This window comes from Macrotis lagotis, chromosome 4 (assembly GCF_037893015.1).
Source record: "Macrotis lagotis isolate mMagLag1 chromosome 4, bilby.v1.9.chrom.fasta, whole genome shotgun sequence".
NCBI lineage: Eukaryota > Metazoa > Chordata > Mammalia > Peramelemorphia > Peramelidae > Macrotis > Macrotis lagotis.
This window is the reverse complement of record NC_133661.1, coordinates 81,828,150-81,846,480: the sequence shown is the minus strand read 5'-3', so window position 1 is coordinate 81,846,480 and position 18,331 is coordinate 81,828,150. Positions and strand designations below refer to the sequence as shown.

The 18,331-nt window shown below is 36.3% G+C and overlaps 1 protein-coding gene across 2 annotated transcripts in view; it reads right to left on the bottom strand.

Annotated features, from left to right (window-relative positions):
- Positions 1–18,331, bottom strand: part of MYOF (myoferlin) — a 157,902-nt gene that overhangs the window by 11,313 nt on the left and 128,258 nt on the right. For both annotated transcript variants that reach the window (XM_074233352.1, XM_074233353.1), the window contains 12 exons: positions 17,716–17,881; positions 16,087–16,163; positions 11,810–11,821; positions 10,554–10,652; positions 9,921–10,046; positions 8,607–8,762; positions 7,545–7,636; positions 7,060–7,230; positions 6,037–6,185; positions 4,659–4,798; positions 4,208–4,296; positions 4,016–4,111 (listed from right to left, as the gene is read on the bottom strand). In XM_074233352.1, the coding sequence (XP_074089453.1) occupies positions 4,016–4,111; positions 4,208–4,296; positions 4,659–4,798; positions 6,037–6,185; positions 7,060–7,230; positions 7,545–7,636; positions 8,607–8,762; positions 9,921–10,046; positions 10,554–10,652; positions 11,810–11,821; positions 16,087–16,163; positions 17,716–17,881 (1,373 nt within the window). The remainder of the gene's footprint in view (positions 1–4,015; positions 4,112–4,207; positions 4,297–4,658; positions 4,799–6,036; positions 6,186–7,059; positions 7,231–7,544; positions 7,637–8,606; positions 8,763–9,920; positions 10,047–10,553; positions 10,653–11,809; positions 11,822–16,086; positions 16,164–17,715; positions 17,882–18,331) is intronic.

Here is an 18,331-nt window from a genome sequence, read left to right as displayed (position 1 = left end):
AATTCCAAATGATTTGCTTACTTCTTCAGTGAAAGAAGTTTCCATAGCAGGTGGTTCCTTCACAATTTAAATGATAGGTCTCCTGTTCCTCCCCAAATTCTAAATCATAATTTTCAGGACAGATTTTTTATCTACTTTTGTCCCAACACCTGTTTGCCAGCTCCTTGACAAAAGGAACCAGTCAATAAACATTTATTAAGCACCTACTATGTACCAGTGTTAAGTATTGGAGACACAAGTATTTAAAAATTTAGACAGTTCTTGCCCTCAAGGAGCTTACATTCTAAGGGAGGAAGACAAAATATAAAAGGAAGTTACAATATGGGGAAAGGGAAGGTACCTGATGTGCAGGATATGGTTGAGTGCTGAACACGGGCAGAGTCTTATAAGTATTTGTTGAATGAATGAATAAATGAATTTTCCCTGTTATATTTTAAACAAACAGGCCAAAGGCAGTGAATCTGTACTTTCATTTTTCCTTTTAGTTTCTTGATGATCAAATTGGTGGAATCAACCAAAAAAAAATATTTTAGGTCAAATCAATTTTTATTTTCCTTTCCTATGCCTTTCTGGGCTATGCCATTTGAACATTTACAATATTAAACAAAAAATTAATGATATCATGTTATAACCACATAAAGTGGCCAAGAAGCACCTTTGCAGTTGGAAATGTATCTTTCTTTTAATTAGGCAATTAACTAGTTTACAGTATTTGTTCCAAGAGCAGATATATAGGGGCAGCTAGGTGGCATAGTGAGCACTGGCCTTGGAGTCAGGAGTACCTGAGTTCAAATAATCCGGCCTCAGACACTTAATAATTACCTAGCTGTATGGCCTTGGGCAAGCCACTTAACCCCATTGCCTTGAAAAATCTAAAAAAAAAAATCAAAAAACAAAACCAAGAGCAGATATAACTTCCATGGGCAGGAAAAGAATAAATCTATGAATTAGTTTTGATTAACAGTTAACACAAACAAATATATATGTTCACTTAAGTGACTAGCTCTTGTCCTCACTTTACGAGAAACCATTCACAAATTAAATCATGTTTTCAGATTATAAATAAATTGAACAAATTTTATATTTCATGCCATGGATCCAAGCTCAGTTAATAATTTAACAAGGAAGGGTAGCTAGGTGGTGCAGTAGATAGAGCACCGGCCCTGGAGTCAGGAGTACCTGAGTTCAAATCTGGCCTCAGACACTTAATAGTTGCCTAGCTGTGTGACATTGGGCAAGTCATTTAACCCCACCGCCTTAAATAAATTAATTTTTAAAAAGATTTTATTTATTTTGAGTTTTATAATTTTTTCCCCTAATCTTCCTTCCCTCCCTCACCCCCCACAGAAGGCATTCTGTTAGTCTTTACATTGTTTCCATGGTATACACTGATCTAAATTGAATGTGATGAGAGAGAAATCATATCCTTAAGGAAGAAAAATAAAATATGAGAGATAGAAGAGTTACATAATAAGATAACGGATTTTTTTTTTCTAAATTAAAGGTAATAGTCTTTGGTCCTTGTTCAAACTCCATGATTCTTTCTCTAGATATGGTATTCTCCATCACAGATAGCCCAAAATTATCCCTAATTGTTGCACTGATGGAATGAGCAAGTCCATCAAGGCTGGTCATCACCCCCATGTTGCTGTTAGGGTGTACAATGATTTTCTGGTTCTGCTCATCTCACTCAGCATCAGTTCATGCAAATCCTTCCAGGCTTCCTTGAATTCCCATCCCTCCTGGTTTCTAATAGAACAATAGTGTTCCATGACATACATATACCCCAGTTTGTTAAGCCATTTCCCAACTGAAGGACATTTACTTAATTTCCAATTCTTTGACACCACAAACAGGGCCGCTATGAATATTTTTGTACAAGTGATGTTTTTAATCTTTTTCATCATCTCTTCAGGGTATAGACCCAATAGTGGTATTGCTGGATCAAAGGGTATGCACCTTTTTGTTGCCCTTTGAGCATAATTCCAAATTGCTGTCCAGAAGGTTGGATGAATTCACAGCTCCACCAACAATGAATTAGTGTCCCAGATTTCTCACATCCCTTCCAGTATTGATCATTATCCTTCCCGGTCATACTGGCCAATCTGAGAGGTGTGAGGTGGTACCTCAGAGAAGCTTTGATTTGCATTTCTCTAATAAGTAATGATTTAGAGCAATTTTTCATATGACTATGGATTGCTTTGATTTCCTCATCTGCAAATTGCCTTTGCATATCCTTAGACCATTTGTCAAATGGAGAAATGGCTTTTTTTTTGAAAATTTGACTCAGTTCTTTGTATATTTTAGAAATGAGTCCTTTGTCAGAAAACTAGCTGTAAAAATTGTTTCCCAATTTGCTACATTTCTTTTGATCTTGGTTACAGTGGTTTTATCTGTGCAAAAGCTTTTTAATTTAATGTATTCAAAATTGTCTAGTTTGTTTTTAGTGATGTTCTCCATCTCTTCCTTGGCCATAAACTGCTTCCTTTTCCATAGATCTGACAGGTAAACTGTTCCTAGTTGGCTTATAATATTTTTTTATGTCTAAATCCTGTATCCATTTTGATCATATTTTGGTATAGGGTGTGAGGTGTTGATCTAATTTAAGTTTCTTCCATACTAACTTCCAATTTTCCCAACAGTTTAATAAATGAAATTTTAAAAAATTAACAAAGAAATTTGTCAAACATAAAACAGAGCATAAATAAAATCTCAGGTTTTCTTCTTCTTCCCTCCTGTGTTCAATAGCTTCTCTTGATAATATATGTATAAAGAAGACAGGGTAAGAAATGATTTTACTGATGAGTATAAGTTTATGCAAGTGTGCATAAAACAGTATTTTTTTTAATTCACTGAAAAGCAAAAGCAAAAACAGACCTCAATGAGATACAAATGAAACAAACCACAGTTAACACACTCACTGAATACATTAAAAATAAGTGGAAAAACCATTATGATGGAATATGTTTAGATTTTATAATGCTAGAAGTTCTTGGTCATAAATATGACTGGCTTTATGTTTTTTTTTGTTTTTTGTTTTTTTTAGTTTTTGCAAGGCAATGGGGTTAAGTGGCTTGCCCAAGGCCACCCAGCTAGGTAATTATTAAGTGTCTGAGGCTGGATTTGAACTCAGGTACTCCTGACTCTAGGGCCAGTGCTCTATCCACTGCACCACCTAGCTGCCCTCTATGTTGTTTTTTAAATCTCTCCTGTCCATTTATTTTTCCTCTAATAAGAAAAACAATGGAGGCAGTATAGTCAAATGCTTAGTGTTGTACTTGTCAGGAAGATTTGGGTTCAAGTCCCTCCTCAGTCACTATCTACTGTAAATGACTACTGGCATGTCACAACTTTTCTAAGCCTCTAGAAACTCTCTAAGACTTGGTTACTAGGTTTAAAAGGGTTGCAATCTACTTGGCAGTTATTATCTTGAAGCAGTTGGTTTGGTGGTGTGATGTGGTCCTGGGGTTGGAAATAACTGAGCTTCAAATCCAGCTTCAGACATTGTGTAGCTGTGTGATCTTAGGGTTGTTGTTTTTCAATTGTGTCTGATTCTTCATAACTCCTTTGTTTTCTTGACAAACACACACTAGAGTGGTTTGCCATTTTCTTCTCTAGCTCATTTTTACAGATGAAGAAAACTGAAGTAAAAAGTGTTAAGTGACTTGTCCAGGGTCACACAGCTAGTAATGATCTGAGGCCACATTTGAACTCAAGTCTTCCAGATTCCAGATCCAGAATTCTATTTACTATGCATCTAGCTGCCCATAACAAGTTGTGTGACCATGGGCAAGTCACTTATCCTCTGTCTGCTTCAGTTTCCTCAAACTGAAAAATGAGGATAACAGTAGTTACTTATCACCTATGGTTCTTGTGAAAATCATTGCCTGGCACAACTTAGGCACTTAATAAATATTTTTTCCCTTCCCTTACCTATAAGGAAAACTAAAGTCACTAAGGGAAGAAGCCTGTAACCTCTCTAGAAAGTTTTCAAAGAGATTTCCAGGTCACTTACCCCTTCACATAGATGTCACTCATTTCTTCTCCTGTGATACTTTTCTCATCCAGAATGACATCTTTAGTGTTCCAAACAATCACACGCAAGACATACCTGAGAAGGAAACATTTTAAAAGAATTTTCTCATTCGTCTTTAGTTGGGATACCCACAGTCTTCAAGTAACCTAAAATTGACTATGAATCACATACCTCTTGGCTTTCCGAGGGGTGATATTGAAAGGAGGACCCGGTGGCCCCAAACTTTTGGGGAAAACATCCACCCACATCTGAAGTTTCCCCTGTGTCATTCAAATGGGGAAAAATTATTTGGTGTTATGATTTTTTGTTTTATTTTTTAAAAATCAGAGAAGGTCTAGTCAGCATAATTTCCTTTTTGTATTACTCCTTCTTTGACCCTCAGAGTCATTTTTTTTTCTATAAGGGCTGCTTTAGAATGGAATAAAAGAGAAAACAAATGATTATATCATTGACCCAATCCATCTTTGGCATCAGGTCTAGGGCATCATGTCTATCTAATTGCTTCCTACCCAGAATCCTCTCTGTTCAACAGGACACAAACCCAGCCATGTGGTTACAGATTTACTATTACTATGAATATTGTAAGGTGCAGCAACATTCAAGGATGGAATACTCTCTGTACCTGTGAAATATTTGGTTGGAAGGTACTGTACAAAGTCCGTGTTTCCACATGTTCAGGCACTTGTCCCTGAGTCCGAAGGATATATAGAGCAAGACGCTCCTCTGGGGGTCCCAGATGTTGGTGCAGATTTTTGTTGTTCTCTGTAATTCAGACTGCCATCAAAACAGGGAACAAACCAAAGCCATCCCAAAAGATTTCATTGCCATTTCAACAAGCAGCTTGAGTTAATTAGTATTGAACTTTAAAGATCATGAAGCAGTTGGCACTTAAGAACCTTTAACTAAGAAAAAATTTACAAACATGCTAAAAGGCTCTGCTCCTTCTAAGTATGATTGTAAGATGCTAACCAGAAGACAAAGTGCTCATCAATTGGAAATGATTCAATCTCTGAAACTGTTTAAACCATCTCAAGAGAAAAGCCACCAGAGCTTTTCTCCAGGGACCAGCATCTTGAGAAGGGAGTCACTCCCTCTTCTCCCCTTTAGGCCACCATCCCTACGATTCCATTATTGTTGCATCATTTTCCAGGGGACCACTCAACCCCACTACCATATCTCCTATGTACGTCATCACCCTAGGGATTGGGGTTCAGGGGATAATGTATATGCTGAAAAGTATAAGATCAATATCTCTGGAGGAAAGTTTTCCCCTTCTCCTATAATCCTAGGCACTCATTCTATGCTATATCAAGGGAATGTCTATGATATTCCTCCCACTCAAAGAGGGGATGCCTAGTTACTCTGTCTTACACCTTATAGGGCAATTTTCTAAGAAATTTCCATTTTTCCCCTTCACCTACAGTGTTCTGAGTCTAAAAGTCTGAATCAGTCCCTCCAATAAATTTATTCCAGGCACTGGCCTAGTTACAACTCGGGAATTGTTTCTGGTGAGTATTTGAGGTTTTCAGTATTCAGCCATGTGTAAAATATGCTGATAATTCAAACCCAACCCATAACAATGCATTCCTGGTGTTTCTAAGATGATGGAAAGGAATGAAGGGGAGATTTCTCCTGTTAGAATGTAATCATTTTGTATTCACAAAAGTAGTGAGAAGTGAAACTATGGATATGAAGAGGCAGGGGCAGAAACCTAAAAAAAATCTAAATGAACAAATAAAATGTTACAAATCCACTAGGTAATATGGCATATACTCCATTTTGAAGTGTTATCATATGAAACTAACCTATGATAATATCGCTTTTGTTCATGGGCGCATATAACTGTTAAGACTACATTCCTGTCAAAATGGTCACATTGAGTCAGCTTCTCAAATACCACAGCTAGCTTGTGATAGTGTTCTACTCCTTCATGAAAACATTAGCAATAGGCTACTCTCTTTGGCAAGCTTGCCACAAGTGATCCACAGCATCGAACTCACCAAATTCTTCTAAACTGTACTCTCGCCCTCCATATCGGAGCCTGCTTCCATTTTCAGAAAGAATAGGGGGTGGAAAGCCTTTATACTTGGCTACATTGCTTAGCAACTGTGTTGGTTTTAGTTGATCTCTCCAAGTATTGACTCCGGAACTGTTGAATATAATATAATATAATATAATATAATATAATATAATATAATATAATATAATATAATATAATATAATATAATATAATAAAATGTAATATAATGTAATGTAATATAATATAATCCATTTCAGATTTAACATTCGATACAGTTTTCTTAAACTTGCTAACATATCTCCGATGACAGTAATAAATAAATAAAAGCATTTATATAGCTTTTTAACATGTGCCAAGCACTATACAAATGTTATTGCATTTGATCTTCCTATATAGTATCCTCAGGAGACATTGTCTGTAGACTAACAGCTAGTAAGTGTCTGATACAGTCCAACACTGTATCAACTATACCATGCTATGTCTCAAGAACCTAAAATATGCATTACAGCTTAAAAGTCATTCTGAAATTCTTTTTTTTTTTTTTGCAAGGCAATCAGATTAAGGGTTTAGCTCAAGGTCACACAACTAGGTAATAATTAAATGTCTGAGGTTGGATTTGAACTCAGGTCCTCCTGACTCCAGGGTCAGTGTTCTATCGACTGTGCCAGCTAGCTGCCCCCAATCTGTAATTCTTTAGCCTCCAATGAAGATTTTTTAAAAAAATTCATTTGTCTAGATTAAAAGAGAAGACAATCCTCTTACTATGTTAAAAATGTACCAGCTTTCGCAATCTGTAAGTTTTGAGTCTAAATTTATTGAGGTACTTCATGATTGAAAATGAAGTATATTTGGAAGGAGTTCTGGTAAGATATCTAGAGGGAATTAGAAACATCCCAACTCAGCCATGCCGTGGCTTAGGGCAACTGACTTTTGAAAAGCTTTTTCTTATATAAATGTCCTTTACTAAACAAAAGAACCATGTTTCATGGTTTATGAAACTTACGTGCAATACTGCTCTGCTATGCCACAATTGGACCCAAATCGAGAAAGAAAACGATTTTCTAGATCAATAATAGTTTCTCCTACTTTTTCATCACGAGTAAGGGTGTCATAATCATAGACAGAAATTTTCAGGTCTTTTTCTTGAGGCAAGAAGCAGCTCAGCTCGTACATCCTAAAAGAGCAAATGCATAGTATTAATAGACTACTAAGCCAATAAACATTTATTAAGACTTTACTGTTTACAAGACACTGTGCTAAGCACTAAGCATGTAAAGAAAGACAAAAATATAGTTTCTATCCCTCAAGGAACTCACAGTTTAATGGGTTTGAGCTTAGCACCCCAGAGAACTACTCATATAGTGCTGCTAGAGAAGCTATATCTAAAATAGTTTTGTATTAATTCATCAATAGTATAGTAAAAAGTGGAACAGAGTCACTTAGAAGCAGAATAGATCAGTCTCCAACTTAAAAGAAATTTTACATTACCTTCCAAAATTTGGGTTGAGTGTATTTGGAATGTAATGGTCTCGATCTTCAATGACTTTTTTACTCAGGGATATTTTTATGTAAGGATCGCACTATTGGGAAAACAAATGAGATGTTATTGGATAATATCATGCTACAGTATGTTAATTTTGGTGGTTTACCCACTTGTTCTTACTATCTACATAAAACTAAAAGAGCTGAATAAAATGAGAAATAATCAACTGGTTGTTTTGACCATATAATATTCAAAAATAATTTGACTGATATTTTGGCCGAATTATATTAATAGTTTGATAATATGCAGAAACAACCAATGTTGGTCATATCTATATCTTAAAAACTTTGAGTGGTAGAAAGGGTACAAGACTGGTGTTAAGAGACGAGTTCTAGTTCTCGCCCTGTCTCTAGTTAAGTCATATGATCTTAAGTAAATAATCTAATTTCTCTGGGTCCCAGTTTCCTCATCTACAAAAAGAGGAGATTGAACTAGATGGAGTCATAACCAAGATAAGACAACCTGCGGTTTCGCCACAAGCACTGAAACAGAAGAGGAAGAAGATTGTGTTTCCTCTCCTCAATGATATAGAACCTGGCATCCCCATTCCCCCAGATCATCTCCAAAGGCCCAGCTGCTATGGTTCTATCCATGAAAGATTTCCTAGTTATCACTCTGAGATTAGAGAAGTTCTAAGGTCTCTTCAAGCTCAAATTTTGAATTATTCTAGAACTAGTCTTGGTGGATAAATGATGCTGTTCAAGTACCTTTCCTTTTAAGAAATAACAGCAGGAAAATAAGAGAAATTATTTTATTAAACAGTTACTGTATCAAACCATGAGTAACTTTTCTATATCCAAGATTTTCAGAACAAAATTCTTTTTTTTTTTTTTTTTTTTTTTTTTTTTTTTAGGTTTTTGCAAGGCAAATGGGGTTAAGTGGCTTGCCCAAGGCCACAAGCTTAATTAAGTGTCTGAGGCCAGATTTGAATTCAGGTATTCCTGACTCCAAGGCCGGTGCTCTATCCACTGAACCACCTAGCCACCCCGCCAAAACAAAATTCTTACCAGGCCATTATTATCCTGAGGTTGGAGATCTAAGCCTCTTATGATATAAATCCTTACTATACATTCTTGTGGGATACTGTCAGGTAATTCCCGAAACTGCCTGGGAGGAGCAGGCACACTTGGGTCATCAGACAATGGATAGATTCTAAAGGAGCCCTGTAATACATACACATACAGAGAAACACAAAATCCATAGTTAGTAACCTAACTTGTATGATATCTGGACCATGCTCGTTCACCTCCCCAGGAAGTCTTGAAGTCACAGTCATAAGATAATGTATAGATATTAGCAGGTTTTCTTAGGGTATAATCAATATATGTCATATACTTGTACATTTAGGAGGATGGGGGACAGAATCTATTATTTCATCCTGTAGGGAATTCTCAAGGAAGAAACTTCCCAGAAACCAGTAGATTTCTGCTTCTGTTCTGCAATATATTGTCTAAAAGAACTGCTTGAGAATTGTGAGGTTGAGTAAGGAACTCACCCAGGGTCATGTGGTATACGTATCAGAGACATGACTTCAGCTGTATAATTTCCCTTATATGTACTTAAGTTAGAAGGGTTTATGATTATTACTATTATTCTTATTGAGGAAGCTTGGTGGTATGGTAGATAAAGCCCTAGAGTGACCATGATCTTATGATCCAGAGATTATGGTTGGAAAAGTGCTACCATAACTTGGAATCAGAACAAAAAATAAGAAATATCCTAATTGAAAGCATAAGGGGAAAAGTCAGTAAAAGATTACCCAGGTCAAGAGGTAAAAGGATTATTATGCACAGATACAGAAAAGAAGAATAAACAAAGAGAATGGAAGGGGAGATAGCAAGAGGAACTAATCAACTGTTTGGGATATTTTGAAAACAAATTAATTTTTAAAATTGAAATAATTATAGATGGATGTTTTTGTTGTTTAGAATGCATAAATTTTTAAAATGTCACTTATGCTAAAGTTGCTCTTTTCAATGTCCTTGGCTCAGCACCAGAATTTAGTTCTGGTTCAAACCCATCTGTCAGCCCAACTGCTTAAATATCTTACTGCAAAGTCACTGGCAGTGACCCAATCAAACTTGTGAAAAGACCTATAAAAATTTAGATTTTATTTAGCTGGCAGTACAACCTCATTCAGACAAGGGTCAGTTACTAAACCGTAAAATGACCCAACAACTCTATACAAAGGAGACATTAGTTACAGAAGCACTCAGGTGTCCAAAAGTATGTAAGGTACTTTCTTCTGTATCTAAAAGGTAAAAAGGAGGAGCCCTAAATTCAGCAGTGTGCCCAAAGAGGATTTGGGGTTTTTTGCTTACCTTAAACTCTCCTACAACGGAAGGATCATCATTCTCTTCAGACTTCCCTCTGTACAGCTTAAAGGTATCTGAGAAGTCTGTCAGACCCTTAAACTCTGGTACATTCTCTAGTTCACAATTATATACCTGAAAATTAATCAACAGTCAGTTATTTGTTAAAAGAGAACTACAGTGATCCATAGGTTTTATGTAGAACCATTTCTCTAAATGGTGCCCAACAAAGTTTTATGAGAATGGGGTCCACCATACTTTAAGATTTCCACTCTCTGGCACCTTCAACCAGCATACTGACATACTCATTGTACCATAGATCCAATTGCCCATACCCACTTTGACATAATGTGCAAAATGGAACTCATCATCATCTTCCTATTAAATCTGTCCCCACTTTCTGACTTTGCTATTTCTGTCCATGACACTACCACTCATCACAGACTGGAGCACCACAAACATTCAGACTCTAATACTTGCTACAGAACAGAATCCATTCTAACTCAGCATCTACAATCAGACTCATGAATATTCTCTTCAATTTTGATGGGGCCATCTACCCATCTCTGTTTGACCAAGGGAGGATCTCTCTCCTGCTTCCCTCAACCCTGGGGCTATCTGTAGGAGTCATCTTCAAATTACCTTTAATTTGGCATATCCCTTCTGAATGTACTGTCCACATTTTTCAGGTTCTCCAATGGAAGCATAAAATTTGCTCCACCAATCGACGACTTCTTCCTCCTAAAAATAACCCCCATGATGTGGAAATGAGTAGTAGTATCGACTTCTAATTTATATACTTAGCTTCTTTCAAAACAGATTCTAAGAATATATGAAAAGACAGTGAGATTGTCAGCATGGGAATTCCTACCACTGATGCAGATCAAAATATATCTATCAGTTAATAATATCAAACTTTATATAGTGCTTTAAGAATTCCAAAATACTTTACATACATTATCTCATTTGATCTTTACAACTATCCTGGGAAGTGGGTGGCATTATTATCCCCATTTTATGGATGAAGAAATTGATTTACCTGGAATTGTACAGCTAATAACTGTCAAAGACAGAATTTAAAATCAGATCTTCATAACTCCAAAGTCTACACCATCTTGTACATATCATAAATGGGCATTTATAAACTTGTGGTTTCAGTTAAAAAATTCATTTAGGATATGCTTATATGTTTTGTGACTGAATCATTAAAGAGACTTCTAAGAGCTGATCAGGTAGTCAGTGAGCAATTTTAGAGCCCTCAATGCAAAGTTAACTGCCTTGTACCTGACTGGATCACCCTTTAGGTGCCACTATGTTTGTTTGTTTTCTTAATTTTTTATCCTATTAGAACAAATATATGAATTCTTATACAAAGTTCAATATTGATTCTAGAGAATGGGATGAAAAACCTCTCTTTTCAGTGGATGGAGGTGGCACCCAGGTGATGAATGTCATATGCCATCAGATGTGGTTTCTTTTTTAAGAATTATTTTTCTTTGTTGTCATGGAGACAGCAAAAATGACTATGTTTAGAGTTCTCAAGTCTTTCAGAGTTCTGGTGGCTTTTTGTTTTGATGGTATTATTGTATGAATTATTCTGGTTATGCTACGCATAAAGAACTACAAAAAATGAAATGATATTTCCCCAATAGATCTACCCATTGTTTAATTTCACCAGTTGAGAAAAATACCACATGGGGTGATACTGCTGAGTGTAACTTTGCCCCTCGGCATCTGTGATTGTTGGGAAATAACAAGAACAGGGTGCCCAGGACAGAGGATTTGTGTGTGGTCCATGACCTGAATGACCCAGTCACTGATTTAAGTCCTTCCATCACATATCAACTACAAGCAGAAACTAGAAGACTAAAAATATGACTGAGGTAAGTAAGAATTACCTTTTCAGTTAGCTGATTACAGACACATGTGCAACAGCAGGAAAGGGATCCACACAAATGACATGAGGATGAAGATATGGAGAACATTGGATTAAAAAAAAGAAGATAAATGTTTACTTGTCATTCAGGGTTTAACCTTCCCAGCATATCTGAGAGAATTCTTTTGAATCATTAAGCCCAAGATGATCCCAGAATGTAGCACCTTATTTTCTTCCATTTTTAAAATTATACCAGAATTATTTCCATAGTGAAATGAAAAGTTTATAGGAATGTGTATAATAGTTATGCAGTGTTAAAGTAACTGCCCAGACAATGCTTATATAATGAAAGGAAAAAAAAGATTAGTTCAGACCTCCTTTTCCTCTGACCCAAACCCCAACCCTTTGATTGAGTTTGATTACTAAAGAGTTTTGCTAAAAGATTCTATTCTTTGCTCTTTCAAAAACTCTCCTGTATCTTTGCTGATCCAAGCGTGACTGGACTTCCTTGTCTGCTTTTTTTTTTTTGTCGGTTTTCTGTTTGCTTTTTGCCTCTCTCCTTATTCTCATGTTATCTTACAAGGGTATTTTTGTGATCTTGAATAGAAGTTCACATTTCCAAGAAAGTGCTGACCCTGGCAGGTTTTTTCCCCCCCACTTAGCCACATTCCTCCACTTTCACTCTTCTCTATGAATGGAATCCTCTTCACTGAGCATAAGAAGCAGGATAACTGGTATCCTGGGGCCTGTTCTGCCCATTGCCCAGTGTAGCAATGGCAGTAAGTTTTCCCCCCTATTCTCCACCTTCCTCAACCTCTGCCCAGAATCTCAACTTCAAATAAGCTTCTGATGCTAAGGAAGAAAAGCTTCTAGGTTCTACCAGCCATTGATTAAGCCACCAGGAGATAACATATATTTTTGCTATGGGCATCTTTTTTAGACTTTCTCGGTTCAGCTTTCAAATTTTATTTTGCTTAGCACTCTAGTGAAAATTAAAAGGAAAGAATGTTGATAGAGAAATGATAAAATATTTTTTAGGAAATGTAAAGAAGTCATGTTTACAATTAAGTCATGACAGATTTTAGAGAGAAAATTAGTTTTCTTTAGACTTTCTGAACAGGTTCCAGTTAAATATATCATTAGTTTATTGATGTTCACATTTACTTTTCCACAGTTCAAATTCATTATTTTAGTGAAATTATTGAAACAACCAAATTATTCTTGTTGCTTTTGAGTACTAGTATCCAGTCATTTACTTAAGTCATATGTGAGCAATTATTGGACACTGACTTTACATACAACAGTGAAATGTTTAATTTGTCTTTAGCCAATCATATACCTGTGGAAAGAATAAAAGTGATGCAAGAAATGAATTTCCCTTATTCTTAACCAATCATATTTATTTAAAAATCAGAGAGTAAAAAAATCTCTCCATAGGAAACCCTTCTCCCCCCAAAGGAAATTTAGAGCCTTAGCCCAAGGCCCCACCTGTCCCAGTCAGCATCATGCATTTTCTTAGCATACATACATGCACTGTTCTCGGAGAAGCCATTTTGCTGATTGCTGTGGACATGCTGCTTAAGCACTAGAAATGGGAAGGTAATAATTGAATCTTCCATATTAGAGTACTGTTGGATCATTGGACTGGTACTTTGGAAGTTCAGTTCTCTGAAAGACCAATAGCTCTTTCTGCCTCCCCCATCCTCAGTTGTATATATTTTTTTACTCTTTTTCTTTTTAGTTTTTGCAAGGCAATGGGGTTAAAAGTGGCTTGCCCAAGGCCACACACCTATGTAATTATTAAGTGTCTGAGGTCACATTTGAACTCAGGTCCTCCTGACTCCAGGGCCTTACTCTAGCTGCCCCTTATAATATATTTTTTTAATGTCAATTCAAAGCCTATCAGACTGATGAGCTCCATCAATGGTTTTAAAAATGTTTAGAGTTATAGGAGGAGTGAAGCTTTTTCTACTGACCCTGAGCACAAGTTTGTCTCAACCTAATCCACTCAATATAGCTATAGTCATTTCATCTGAATTGAATGTGTAGCCATATAGCCAATAGGCCTTCAGTCAACCAGATTGGCTGATGCTTCCAAATTTTATTCAGTTTATTTGACTGTGAACAGACATCAACTGGACATTCATTGCTATCATCTTGCAAGGGAGAGAGCTAGAAGATATTCTACAGGTCATCTGTTTACTTCATTTAATTACTTCCATTTTACAGATGAGCAAACTAAGACCCAGAGAGATTAAATGATTTGCCTAAAGTCACAGAGCGAATTAATGGAAAATTGGGATTAAGAATCTGCTGTCTGGGGGCAGCTAGATGTTCATTCTCCAGGACCAGTAATATAATAGATGCTTAACAAAATGTTTGTCACTTGATTGATTGTTACATACTTAATTTGTATAGTTTGTTACCCCACTAGCATGGTCAACTGTCTCACAACTCCAAAAAAAGAAACAAAGTAGAAGGAACACTGATAGAGATGTGAGTCTCCCACACCCCAGGCCACAATAGCATTTGACAATTACTTTGGTTGACAACAGAGGAGGCAAAATTGTGATAAATAGTAGCTATGATACAAGACTCAAGATAATTTTTTCACTCCTGTGATTAAAATTCTAGAATGAACAGAATTTATAGTGTTATTTGGAAAGGCTAAGATTGGGGAAGACATCAGATATCCACACCTTAATGTGAATTAGTTTAATCAGACTGATTTTCTAAAACCTGCCGCAGATGTGATGAGAAAGTGGCAATTCTGATAGATTAAAAAGTAATAGTTGTGAGAAGCCACTTAAAAAAAACCCATAAGTTTAAAAATCACCACTGCTTTGATTTCAAAGTCAATTTTGCAAGGCAATGGGGTTAAGTGGCTTGCCCAAGACCACACCGCTAGGTAATTAGTAAGTGTCTGAAGCCGGATTTGAATTCAGGTACTCCTGACTCCAGGGCCAGTGCTCGATTTACTGCGTTATCTACCTTTAGGTAGGAAAACAATGTGCATGTATATGAAGTAATTACTCATATCTGTTCTCAAATGAACATTTTAATACTTTTTAGAAATGTGAATTTTTTAATCTGATCCAGATATTAAAAATGCAATATGCTATTTTTTTAATTCATTACAGATGAGATCTTTTCCCCCCAGAACATTTTAATATACAAAGACAATTTTTTGTCTTGTATTTTCTGAGCAGAAACATAATATGGGTTTTGCTTTTCCCTTTCAATTTTCTAGAATTAGTAGAAATGATTTTGGTAGTATCAAGAGGATAACAGACTGGAGCCTTGATTTAACTTTTCTCCTCACTGTTTCACTTTAAAACTTGGTGAATTGTTATTGTTCATTCATTTCAATCATGTTCAACTCCTCATGATCTTATTTGGGTTTTTCTTGGCAAAGATACTGGAGTGGTTTACCATTTTCTCTTCCAGTTCATTTTACAGATAAGGAAACTGAGGCTATTAAGTTACTTGACAAGGTTACCCAGCTAGTAAACTCAGAAAAATGGGTCTTTTTGACTCCAGGCCCAGTACTCCATTTACTGAGCCACCTAGCTTCCTCCCTGTATGACTTGCAAATCACCAAATGTAGTAATTTTTAAAAAGAACAATATGTCTGTCTCAAAGATAAAAAAAACAATTTTGGCATGTAGCACAATTATCAATATAGTTTTGTTTGTCACTTTTTTTTATGTAGCAAATTATCTTGTAAACCAGGGATTGGCAAACTGTAGCCAAATTCTTTCCTCCTGTTTTTGTATGGTCATTGAACTAAGTATGAATTTTACATATTTAAATACAATTAATATTTGATTTAAAAATGTAAAATCATAACTTAGCTTGCTATATAAAAATGAACTTTTCTAACCCATGACATAGACCACTGGAAGGAACTGAAAAAATATCCTGTTTGATTCATGAATTTCTTCTCTAACATTCAAATTCATTTTAACACAAGAGGTCATCTAGCTTCTTCTCCAATATCCCTAGTATGGCAAGTTCACGACTTTTTGAGTCATGTAAGTCTAATAAGTTGAATCTAGTTGTATATCCAATGCTAGGAACACAACTGGTTGGAAATTTTTTGTTCATAAATTCTTAAATTCACTTAAAACTTTTTTTAAATAAACTTAGATAATGTCAAAAAACTGGTTTCATTCTTCACAAATGTGATCATTTTTCACAAATGATTTTCACTAGCAGCTGCTGGTCTGACAATCAACTCTTTTGGTATCAATCAGGCAAAACCAAATGACAAAATGACCGACCAATGCTGATGCTTACCTTAGTTTCTAGCAATGGTTTTGTGTCTTCTACTTCAATAACCACATCCCGGGGAGGTGGGGCAGACAAAATAGAAGCTGAAAAGCAATTCATGTTGGAGAGATGGGATTAATAGCAGCCAGGAGACTGAAAAGTATGGTAGTAAGAGAGGGAGAGGAGAGGGAAGGATGGAAGTTGTCATCTTGTGGAGACTGGAAGGATAGGGGTGCTCTCAAGAGAAATGGGGAAATTTGGCAATTTGTCCATAGTTCTGTAGGGAATATATGTTCGGGCATAAGTTTTGGCTGCTATTAAATTTGAATCTACCAAGTACATTCAGAGCTCCATTTTCCCATATGACTGGGCTCCCCAGAGACTTATCTCCTATTTATTCATTTCCTCATTCAGATACTTCCATCTCAGATCTTTTTGCTCTTCTTATGAGCCCACAATAAAGCATTAGGAATGGTTCCAATTGTAGTCATGATTTATAATGGCATCAGAAACAACTTACAAATAATTTTAGCTCTTAATGACAACATTTCATAAAACACTTCCTGGCTAGAAAAGATGTTTTATTATGAAAATCTTGCTTGGGAAGCACATTTATTGTGCTGCCATCTGTTTGATTTGTTTCTCTAAACAGGAGAGGCTTCATTAGATCTTCCTAATCATAAGCTCCTTGAGGCCAGGGATAATTTTGTTTTTGTTTTTGTAGCCTTAGTAGCTGGCACATAGTAACATAAGCACTTAATAAATGCTTATCAGATGAATTAATAAGAAGAGTTGATATTTATGGAGCTATTGTGCTTCATGTATGCTACCTGATTTGAGTCTCAGAACCATTTAAGATAAATACTGAAGGCATTACTATTCCCATATGACAAATGAATAAATTGAGACTTAATAATATCAAGTATTTCTATAGTACTTTAAGGTAAGCAAAGTACTTTATAAATAATGTCTCATTTTATCTTCACAATACCCTGTGTGATAGCTACTATTATTTCCCCCATTTTATAATTAAGGAAATTGAGACAGAAGTTAAATGATTTGCCTCTACACCTCTTACACCACTAGAAAGTGTGAAAGGATGGATTTGAACTCAGGTCTTTCTGAATCTAGGTCCAGTACCTTGTTCACTATGGCCCACCTAGCTGTGAAGGTACTTAAAGATACCAGGTGCCGTGCCCTCAGTCCTACTGTTAATGCATCAAAGAGAGGCTGAATTGAATTCTCCCCTAACTCCAAGGGCAACATTCTCTCTACTGTGTGGTATTGTCTCCCATAGAACAAGGTCCCCTTCAAGATACAGAATCAAGTTTTTCAAGGCACAAAAGCCTATTCCTTGTTACTTCAGTGGTATCATGATCTCATTGCTGCAAGTATTCTCTCCATCAGATTGCAATTTCCCTTTCTTTAGAAAAGAACGGAAGCAATTAGAGGCAAAGTTGCCTAGAAGAAGACCTCTGACCCTTTGCTACTGACAAGCTGTGTGATTATGTACAAATCAATTAGATTCTACATGTTTTCCCATCCATGAGGGGGGTAGTTATGCTTTCCTTCCCTAACTCCCTCATCAGGAATTTTGATTGGCAAGGTTCCTGGAAGAAAAGTTTGGCATGAATCTAAAATATTATTGGTATTTACCTTTTACCTGGGGTGCAATATCTTCCTTAAATGCATAAGGGTCACAACGAAACTGTTCAAGAAGGTCAATGGTGCACTGGCCCACGATGGGCTTCCGTCCAAACTGTCTGTGGTCGATGACTTTAATGACCAGTGGTGGTGTGTATAATTCTTCCTTGGGCAAGAGCTGTGAGGTCAACAGAGTTTTATTAGTTTGCTTTAGGATAACTGTAGAGGCTTTGAAAATAAGTACAAAAATTGATTACCTAACCAGAGCTATAATTAGCATTTTTCATGTCTGGGGACAACTTCATCAAAAAATTTTTCAAATCAACATTTTAAGGTGAATTCAGTTGAAGAGACAACAGAAACAAAAGGACATAAGCCCACCTTGGTGAAAGTCTTGAGGAACAGCAAGAACAATCTGTTGTGGCGGAAATGGCTGGTTGGGATGGGGGTGGGTGGGATGTGGGGTTAAGTTCGATGATTTCTATGCTTCTGAAGACATGCAAGGGCTATCAATGCCCTCTTAATTTAGGTTCCTTGAAACATAACCCCAGATGCCCCATACCAGTTATGGCTCTGAATTCAACCTTGCTTTCTCCTCTACAAAACTTATAGGTTAGCTAAAAAAGTG